Source organism: Neltuma alba, unplaced genomic scaffold, assembly GCF_004799145.2.
Source record: "Neltuma alba isolate B1F8T4 unplaced genomic scaffold, ASM479914v2 tig00002534_pilon, whole genome shotgun sequence".
Lineage (NCBI taxonomy): Eukaryota > Viridiplantae > Streptophyta > Magnoliopsida > Fabales > Fabaceae > Neltuma > Neltuma alba.
In genome coordinates, this window is record NW_021632902.1 from 1 (window position 1) to 11,013 (window position 11,013).

Sequence of the window (11,013 nt, forward strand, 5' to 3'; positions counted from 1 at the left end):
CTTATTGCATTTTTCACTAAAAATGGCTCTACAGACTGTGAAGAGTTCCGAATTCATGAGATTTATGATTCCACAGCTCAGGTTCCGACAAATCTAGATTCTCTAACCAAGAAATGATTCTTGTTAGTGTTAGTAACTCTAATTAAAGGAATTGACATGTTAGCATAGTTTCTGAAAATATCCTTCGGTTTTTGAAGGATGGTTTCTGGATATTTTCTTTTTGTAAAGATCTGACAGTTTACTATCTTGCCAACAGAGTAAATTTACATCAATGATTCTAGTTGCATTTAGATTTGCCAATTTTATGGGGTGTTTAGGTTATACTACCTTGAGGATTACGTCAAGATCTTTTTAGATCCCCTTATTCGAAGTTCTATCATAATTGATGTTCCAAAATAGTTTTCCCACAAGAATACTGTTCTCTTTAATTAGACAGGCTTCAATGGAATACTTGTGAATAAACTGGCTTGTTTGTGGCACGGGGCGTAGCGTATTTCGCGAACAATTCGCAAGCAGTTCCTTTGTATTCGACAATAGAACGTCACAACAAAAATAAGACTGCTATGGATCTCGTAATTTATAAAGTTACATTGCCCTTTCATAAGTTTCATATGTTTTAAACTCACATTTCGACGTATTGAGACGTCCTTGATGTTGCAGCTGTTACTTTGTCTTGTTAAAAAGGAGCTTTGGATAGTGATAAGTGATTTGAAAAGGGAAGAACTTTAGGTTAATTTTTTATTTTTATCATGTCACGTTCCTTAATCAGACATACTCCTTTGATTTTTAATATAAAACATCATTTAACTAATTTGATTAGATTAAGAAAGTTAGGTAAGTTAGTTAATTATAAGAAATGTAACATGTTTTTTCTAAAATATCATAATCATCTTTCTTAATACCTCATCTTCATCTTGTACTTGATTATGGTTGAGTGAGTATCTATAGGAGTAATTTAAAGAAAATTAATAAATATGATAAATAGGTCTTATATTAAAGATAGGAGGAGTAGTTATGTAATTATTTTTATTTCATGTAAACTTATAATTAAATACTATTAAATACCAATATCTTAAGAATAAGACACCTAGTCATGTATGATTAATGACTTAACATGACGGATAAGTAATTAGATGTAAGTATTGTCCATTTAAAAATATGTGCAAATATAGTTGAGCTAAACTCTTATACTGTTATATAAATAAATGTAATGCTAATTGGATTAATGCACAAGTACTGTGTTCTATTATGGACATATGCGACCACATTTAGTCTTGCATTTCTTTTCAAAAATGTATTAGGCTTATTAACTGCGTGTATTTGATTGACATTGAGCTATGCAAATCCGCTAAAAATCTATTAGGCTTATTTGCATTATTAACAGGGTCAAGTATATGTTCATTGGAAGGTCGGACAATTGGATAAGGTTTATGATTCATTTTCTTATATATGAAAGCAAGAAAGGAGGAGAATAATAATTTAATTTTATACTGTAATTTTTTTACTGACAATATATAATTAATTTGAAATTATAATCTACATTCAATTAGCAGTTTTTTTTTTTTTGGGTGTCCATCCTCCCACCTCAAATCCAAATTCATAAGGGTAAAAGTAGAATGGGGAAAACTGAAAAAATGTATTTGGAAGGTACTTAATGGGAGTTGTTGCTCATACTAACCACTAAATTATTATTCTTCATGTGACATTTATATTCCAAATTAGCTTTTTGCAGGAAACAGAACTTCTGCAAAGTGAGGAGATATCCATCTTTCATATTATGTTACACATGGACCCAAGGTTTCCTCCTAAATGTTGCATCTCCAAACTGTTCTCAGCACGACTTTATCCTTCGTGTTTTATCTGCAGAGTCAAACATGTATCTCTAAGACGGTTACGCAAGAAGATATAAAACAAAATTGGCAACAAAGTCATATATCACCAAATTACTAACCCAAAAATATTTTGCATGAGTCCTTCAAAATATTTTGGAAAGGAAAGCTTCTAACCTAATTTTTTTTATGCGGCCTCTGCATCATCAATAGGGAAATTATCAAAATGCATCTTCTCTAAGAGAAGATGATGGACAACAACGAATGAAAAAGGAGGGTTCAGAAATGCCTACAAATATAAGAAACATCTTTTGAAATCATGGCAGCTCAAAGCTATGGACGATGTAGCATAGCTTTTCTGGGCAACTTGTATATATCAATTACGAGTCCTTCACCACCTACTCGATACACAAGGAAAAGGTTGTAGATGATATATGCACGACACAAGCTTAGATAGGTATTAGAAAGGGGGGGAATCGGAATCATGTCCATGCTGCAAGCAAGATTTTGAATGGTAATTTAGGCTAAAATATATTTTTAGTCCTTTAACTTTATACAAGATTTTATTTTAGTCTCTTGATTTTAAAAAGTAAACTTTTAGCCCTTTAACTCTAAAACTGTTAACAAAAAATAATGATATTGAGCTCTTAAATACTTATAAAACATTAGTAAATACTAACATATTAAGTTTAATATTCAAAACAATCATAATTGTTATAAAAAATATCATTTAAGACTAATAATTTTGAAATTAAAGGGCTAAAAGTATACTTTTTAAAGTTAAGAGATCAAAATAAAACTTTACATAAAGTTAAAAGACCAAATGTACACTTTAGCCTTCTTTTTTTTACAATCTAAATGTGCCAACCAAATATTTAAAAAAGGTCTTTGCATCAGGATTATGGGGAATCCTTATACAATGCATCCAACCAAACAGACATTTAGTTTTTTTTTTTTATACACAAATTTTAGGAAAGGGGTTGGGTTCACCCACGATCCAAAAGCTGGACACCTAACGCTTGATCCACTAGGGTCTGTCCCTATGGGCACAGGAGAATGACAAGTAAGCCATTTTTTTCTGACCCAATAGGTAGGAATCACTCAATTTCACTACGCTGTGGTGATACCTCTTCCAGGGCCGCAACTGGAGCCACAACAAAGTGGCACTCCTCAAGATCAAACCCTTTCCTTTTGGTAAGAGAGTTTAACCCCTTCGCCAGTTGAACCCACGGACTAGGGGTACCAAACAGACATTTAGTACTTATATTCTTTTTTTTTTTGGACTCTAGCAATTCTCCTTTTAATAAAGTCTGTTTTTAATGCTCTTAAAAAAATTGTAGTGAATTATATTTTATGACATATTAATTAGTAGGCATGCTATTTTTTCTCCAACTTTTAGATAATGCTTAAATTTATTATAGAATAGTAAATAGTTAATGATTTAAAAACTAAATGGAAACAATTTTTTGTCAAAAGAAATCCTTAACTTTCAAGAAATTGGTTTTACAAGGCATCAGGTGAAATTCTATTTTTCTGGTTGAAGATGACCTCATGTATTTTCTTAAAAAGAAATACTCATCCGATCTTAAATATAAGACTCATATTATAGTGTAATTTACATAATAAAATAAGTCTTATATTTAGAACTAAAAGAATATATTGATTTTAAAATGATCAGTTAGCTGTAGCCTTCATACCGTCTTAATTTGTGTCACGTGAAGAATTTATTTTCTTCCCACTCTTAGTGCGAGTTTGAAATAGCAACAGCAAGAATTCTGGCGAAAAAAAAAATGGCAACAACAAGAACATAACACATCAAATCAGACCACCTCTGTTTTTTATTTTTAATGTAAAATCCATTTAATTGATTTAGTTAAACTAAGAAAATAAAATAAATTAATTACTTATAATAAATATGACATAGTGTCCTTAAAATAATTAAGATTATATATTAATTTATAAATTAACTAGTTTAGAAAAAATAGATAAATATAAAAAAAATAAAATTAATTAAAATATTATATTTAAGACTAAATTTAACATTCAATTAGCTGAAAGCATTAAATAAAAATATTTTCTTTATATTCTCTTAATCTCTCTGCATTCGAGCAGGTTTGGCTAGCCGAGCCTGAGATCTGGGCAACAAACCTGAATATTATAGTTGGAAAAACCAGGGAAAGAAAATAAATAAATCTAATTTTAAGGAAATGCTTATACTTGACATGTTATGAGTTAATCTACAAATAAATTGTAAAGCACATTTACTTAAATCTTTTTCTACAACCAAATGTTTTAGTCGCTAGTAAAAGAAAACGAACAACTAAATTATTAACAAATCTTTCCCAGCCAAACTCTTCATGGCAGTTTTTTGGCTGAAAAACAAAACTCTTCACGGCAATTAAGAGAAGCTGCACTTCCCACATGTCAAAACTCAAAAGTGAGTCTGAGTCCTTATCGCAGATTCACATGGCCGCTACTTATTGGATTAGCTTACCTAGATAAGTAAAACTATGAATACCAAGAATATCTAGATATACGGTGCAGCTGCAATATACTTAAACATCTCGGCAATCAGCATCAAAATCCACATCGGCACCTTCCTAAAGAGAATGATTCTCTCATTCTCACCATACAGACCTGCAATGAAAATATCACAGTTAAGAGAAGAAAAGGGTTTAGCAGTGAGCACCAGCAGTGTCATTAGCTCGAGATTCATGACGAAGAATATTTTATTACCTTCATGAATCCCGTGAAACAATCTGACAGCTGAAAGCTGGAGTTCTATATATAGATTAACCCCCAAGTGAAGCAGCAATTATTTTTGCACCCTCCGCACCATTAATGTAAATTCAAAACTAAAAACAGTATTATATTCTCCTGTAGCTGTGATAGGTGCACAACTAGCTATCTAAAATTCCTGTCAGAAAAACTAGGATTTTACCTGGTAGTTGTAAGTATGATTATCTCGCGTTTAGTTTATAATCTTATTAGGATTTTGAACTGATCCATCAGTGCCTTCTCATGTGGAAGTTTTATATATATCCAATCTTAGGCTCAGCAAAAATCCACTTACAGAGAACTCTTTTTTTAAAGCCTTTTGCTCTCTCTCTCTCACTCTCTCACACCCACACGCAAATCCAGTTGACATCTCCCTACACTAAAGTAGGCCTGAACTCTAAGAAAATATCCCTAGTAAGTCAATCAGTTATAGTCATGGTTGTTCCAATAATGGCAGGGATTATAAAAAAGAAAAGTGGAAGAGCATAAAGGCATTAAAATAACAAAGCAAGTATGCAGCCGCAATACATGAAACAATACAACAGTGAACAAAAATGTTCTAAAACCACATGAAAGGATGTATATTTTTATAAATTTGCGATACTGTAATGCAACATAAACTTGCCTTCTCAATAGTATAACCTGTTATCCCTCTTCTAATTTTCCCTATATGCATACATAATTGGGAATGGAAGCTCGATGCCCAGTTATAATATTCCTTCATAATCGAATGTTCTCATACTCCATTTTGGCTTGAATTTCTGAAGTCTCTAGTCTATAACAATTAGAGACAGAAAAATATTTCATGCAAATACTCATCTGTTCAAAGTTTTGCCTGAAGGTCTGGTTTTTAAAGTTGATATAGATGTTAAACATAGAATTATAACATTTGCTGATTTCACTAATAGTTCAGTCAAGGGACTCATACAGAGGAAGGGTGATTGCAGAACATTCTTCCTATATGTAGGAATGTTACGACGCACAGATAGGTTGAGAACTGAGAAATATCATGCGCCATGCACTCGTTTGAATTCATTAAAGTAAATACTGTAAATCATAAAAATATTGCAATTAAAATTAGCATGGAATAATAATATTTAGCTCTCCAAGCCAGAAAATTACATGCATGTTAAGAAATGAAAGAGATGATTACATGTGCACACACAACTTAGCGTCCGAAAGAATTTATAAGCAGAGCATGATACCTCTTGAGGAATTCATTAACATGTCGTGACCAGTTGTAGAGTACAAACCACAGAAGTACAATCACCAAGATATCTGGAACAAAAAATTCAGGAAGTCACAAGTACAAAGCACGGCAAGCATGATTGCTTGTGAACTCAGGAAAATCATCAACTTCTTTGAAAAAGAAAATATCTCTTAACTTGGACTGGCCGTCGAAATAGTTAATATGCAGAACAGACAGATTAAAAAACCCTGAATCTTAGTTTCACAATTTCAAGATTCCATATAATCATCTGGGAACAATCAATACTTGGTATTTTACAAAATTTAAGTTCCAATTATATACAAGCATTAAGCAATGAGCAAAATGGGTTCCTAAATTATGGAATCGTTACATGCGAGACTGCTCCACCAGTGCAAAAGGATCTATTTCTGGTACTGTGAAGTTGACAAACAAAAACTATTTTTAGCAGTAAAGAAACAATAGAGGATACTGAAAAGACAACGCTCCCACCAGTCTAGCATATAAAGCCCAAAAGTTACATTGTAGAGGTAGATCTTGCGCTGAACCCAATTCATATCTTTCAAACCTGTGAAAAGAAATGAAGGTAGATTCAAGACTTCTTTAATATTGGAACAGCTCAAAATTAAAGAGAGTAACAAAATTCAGATCACATACGCAGAACCACCCGGATGGAAAATCAGAATAGGGGTCAGGTAACAGGGAGACAGATCCAACAACCACGACCTTGGCCTGAACGATTGCATTGGGCCACAATTTATTTTTCCAGGAAAAAATGGACAGCAAAATAAAATGGCGAACAGAAAATGATATCAGTAAAAGAGAGAAATAACATCACAAAAACTGAATCCGGATGGGAAAAAAAGAGAAATTTCGCAGCATGGGAGAAAATGAATAACTGAAACAAGGCGAAGATGGCGAAATAGAAAATGGGCATAAAGGAATATGAAAGAGAATGTGAAGAAGAGGGAAGGGAAGAAGGAGGAAGGCTTGGATTTACCTGGTTGTGCTCCAGAAGCACCCGGATCAGCTGCGTTCACCGAGGAAGATGACTAGTGTTCGTGAATTCGATGGAGCCATCTTTGTTCCCTCCAAATCTAATAGTCAATGAGAATGGTTGCTGCCGAATGGGCTTTTGTCACCTACCCAATCCCATTGCAATCTTTACTCGCCAATGCCTCCTCACCAAATGATGCACCTTGGGCTCTAACTATCTCCCAATTTTGTAATGAGCTCACAATTAAATTGCGCCAAAAAATGTAGATGATGCAAGTCATAAGGATTTATCCTCAGGAGGCGGCTAAAACATTCGTAGCTGAAGTCAAACCAGACTATTAATGTCATTTCGATATACAATTGGTTAGGCGATTCGTGAACTAATGAATGGGCCTCGTTAATAACTTTTCCCAGGCCTATCATTTAGGGTACATATTGGGCTAGGCCTTATGACAAGCGGCGTTTCAAGCCCAAGTTTGTCTTGTTTGTTTTTAATACCCTAATAAGCTGAAAACTCCTACTACGGAGTACTCCAAGTTATTTAATAGAATGACCCGAAAAGATTTGATAAAATATAAATAAAACTTCAAGCTAAACTTGTGTGGACAATGATTTCAACTTTCTCTTTTGTTTCAGTTCAAACAAAGAGGATATATATATATATATATATATAGGTCACCAATATTAAGGGTAAATACTCGTCGGGATATCAGCATCCTAAATACTTATCTCTTATGTTTAAAAGATTATAATCAGTGTATTTATTTTTTCTTAATAGTTATCACTAATCAAGAAAAAGAAAATAAAAGGAAAAGAAGTATCAGTAATCCGGGGTAAGCCGCACTAGATGGCCGCCTATGATTTGTTTGCATTCATATGTGAGGAGTGAACAAAAATGAAAAAGAAGAAAGAAAGCAATTCCTAAAAATGATGTATTATTTTCATAATCATCCACACAACATTATAGTTTTGTTATAATTCAGCAACTATTTGTATATTATTATCATCATGATCATTTTTTTTTTTTCATTCTTTGCATTAACAAGTAAGACACGCTGACTCATTTTCGGACTCCATATAAAATATGAGAAAACATGCATGATTAATATACAATTTAAAAAAGTACATATATATAGATGTGAAAAAAGAGGACCCCAAAGAGGGAAAGAGGAAGGAGAGGGAGAAACGGAAGGTTTCAGAAGGAAGATGCAGAGAACTTGGAACAATAATGCACACTTGGATGCTGCTTATGTGGCCCCCCCCCCCCCCTTCTTTTATTTCTCCCTTTCTTGCTTCAACCACCTAAAAGAAGAAAAAAAATCCACTTTTTAACTAAGTGACCGCAAGTCAGCTATTTATCACCGGTAAAATGTGTTTTGAAGAAGTCAATACTATTTGTAAATCAAGTGTATTTAATAATTTTTCTCGTACTTAACTGATCACAAATTTCCGCAGACAAAAAATAATTAACAGCAAACGTAATTGAGATTAAATAATATATATAATAATACTAAAGGAATCTTTGAAAGTTACATGGTGGTCGCGGGGAATATTGAATAGTCCAAGGTCTCATTATGTAGTCGAGCGATATTGATTTTTCTTTCTTTTTCCTCCAACAAAAGAGATGCGGACGTGAACGAGATAATTAAATAACTAGTTTTGATCTTAAAATATAGACTTCAAGGACGGATAGAAAAGAAAACCCTTGCCCCACCCATTGCAGCGTGTTTCAATTCTTCTAAACCTCACTCATAATTTCACTCCACACTCATCATCTGTAATACTCGGTTACTAACAGAGCACAATGACTTTGTACAATTCATATAACCGATCCACTTAATAGAATAAGACTTATTATCTGAGATAACTGTTTCAAAATTTTAATATTTATTTATATATGTGTGTGGATGGCTTCATGAGTTGGACCAGCTTTCAACATCGTTGATGAGGTGTGTTGATATTTAGAGAGGTATATTCATGGGCACATAATGAATGCGTTGGTTGGGATGTAATTATATGAATAATTAACCACACAGTTTGATATTATCCGGAGAGGGACAAAAGGTGAAAGAAATAATGGGGAAGGGGGGGTCATCAGGTAGGGAGGGTACGAGTGCATGAACTTATTCAACTTTCCCGGAAAGCCCCGGCTTACTTTCTCAGGAAAATCATTGAGTCTCAACAATTACAGGTCCCATGTAGCTTTCTTCCCAATTCATTTCCATCATAAATTCTGCATCGAAGAACCCTTTCACTTATCCTCCCTCTTTTGCCTCTCATCTTCCCAAACAAATTCCACTTGCGACTGCCACACACACACACACACACACAGTTGGTTGATATGATATGAGAAGTCATTATTGCTTTCACGTTTTAATTAACTTATTAATTCTGCGTTCATCAGCCTATAATTACCTTCATTCTCGGATGCTTCCTATGCGTATAGTTACAGTGTTTTTATTAATTTGATGCTTTATTTTCACATGTCTCTCCACACAAAAATTCAATTCAATGGGCGCGCGATCTTGTGCTCGTGCATGTCCATGTATAATATTAAAAACCCAAGCTGCGTTTGATATGAATTTGTTATTTAATTTCTGGAATACTTTACGTTCAAAATTACCCAAAATGTTCTGTTAATTTCTGGAATGTTCTCAGGTTCAGAAATCAGAATCATATATACTCAGATTGCAGATTGGGTGGCGTTCTCTCCTGAGCACGCCTTCTATATATGTATATATGATTCATATGGAGATTCATGCACCGCAGTGTTGTGCGTGGTGTGAAGAGAAATTAAGGAACCTAAGTCCTAAAATTAAAATAGAATCATATAATTCAGTGTTGGGAAAAAATGTGGATGTGGATTTTTTGAGTTGGTCAGTCTTAATGGCTCGCCATTTTGGGTAGGTACTTATAATAATATGATGGAGAGATTTTGGGACGGTTTGAAAATGAATTATGAGAAAGGAGTGAAGGTTGGACGTCTTAATTAATTTAATGTGACGTGGTACTAAGGAGTAAGGATATTCACTCACAGACAAAAGGACGATGAATAATGAAACATCAGCAAAATGGAATGTTTAGCCCTTTTCATTAATTGTTGTTCCAATTCCAACTCTGCTTAAACACGTAACTTTATGCCCTTTTCAAATGCAACCTCTCTCCTTTGGACACCTCAACATTTCTGCCACTTTGTTTGACTTTATCCTCTCTTTTTTTTCTTGTTTCCTTTCCTTCTTGGGTTTATTGCTGGTAAATGTGCGTTCTTCTTCTATTAGTATCGTTGTTAAATATTTAATCTTTTTGTACGCCGGGTAATTCAAAATGAAAAATTGATTCAAGTGTTTAAATTTACGTTGTTTTTGTTCTTATGATATGCTACTATCATGCTAAAACACGCACAAAGGCTAATTATTGGATACATAATCGTGGTTTAATAGATGACTACAACTATTGAGGGCTTCCTAGTAAGGACGACATATAACATAACCAATTTCCACTCGATAAGCTACTTTCTTGGCCAGCCAATGTATGCAGCAAATTACTACTTCCGTTTTTTAACATAAAAATTCATTTGATTTTTATTTTAATCTTAAATATAAGATCTTAATTCATTTTGTCTCTCATATGTTTAATTTTTTCTAATGTACTCTTTGTAATAACGGTAGTTCTAACCAATCCACTTTATCAGCAAAGATATTTTAGAAAAAATAATACATATTTATTACAAATAACTAACTTAACTAATTTTTTTAATCCACTCAAATCAGTCAATTAACACTTATATTAAGGACTGGAAGTAGTATTTTTTTAGAGCTGCGATCAATTATAGTCATTATCCAAATTTAGATCAACCCACATCTTTTCTTTCTCCCGCATATGACAACCTTAACTAGCATCCACAAAAGTTATTTCATTCCAGATGCTATTATCCTTAGTTAATTGTTTCTTTTTCAACTACCGTGCCATGAACATTTTCACTCATTTGATTATTGAATTTTGAGTATTATTGCATCATGTCTTTAATATAAGAACTTATTTAACTTTTATTATGGTTTTAAATATAAAATATTAATCCATTTTGTCTTTTATATTTATTTATTTTTTTTCAAGATGGTCCTTGTAATAATGGTAGTTTTAATCAATACACTTGATTAGTGAAGATAGTTTAGAGAAGACAACACTTATTTATTATAAATACCC

General features: G+C 33.1%; 1 protein-coding gene across 3 annotated transcripts; it reads right to left on the reverse strand.

Annotated features, from left to right (window-relative positions):
• Positions 1-4,008: 4,008 nt before the first annotated feature.
• On the reverse strand, positions 4,009-6,983 carry LOC114731521 (uncharacterized). 3 transcript variants are annotated; one of them, XR_003738923.1, is made up of 6 exons: positions 6,815-6,981; positions 6,472-6,546; positions 6,287-6,382; positions 5,813-5,885; positions 4,566-5,654; positions 4,009-4,466 (listed from the first exon to the last, which is right to left on the reverse strand). XR_003738923.1 is itself a non-coding variant. In XM_028918723.1 (5 exons), the coding sequence occupies exons 3-5, from the start codon at positions 6,369-6,371 to the stop codon at positions 4,454-4,456; spliced, it is 171 nt and encodes a 56-aa protein (XP_028774556.1). In that variant the 5' UTR covers positions 6,372-6,382; positions 6,472-6,546; positions 6,815-6,964; the 3' UTR covers positions 4,009-4,453. The 3 variants fall into 3 exon arrangements, 1 of the variants encoding a protein (XP_028774556.1); XR_003738924.1 differs by lacking the exon at positions 6,472-6,546 and having other exon boundaries at positions 6,815-6,983; XM_028918723.1 differs by lacking the exon at positions 4,566-5,654 and having other exon boundaries at positions 6,815-6,964.
• Between the last annotated feature and the right edge of the window lie 4,030 nt (positions 6,984-11,013).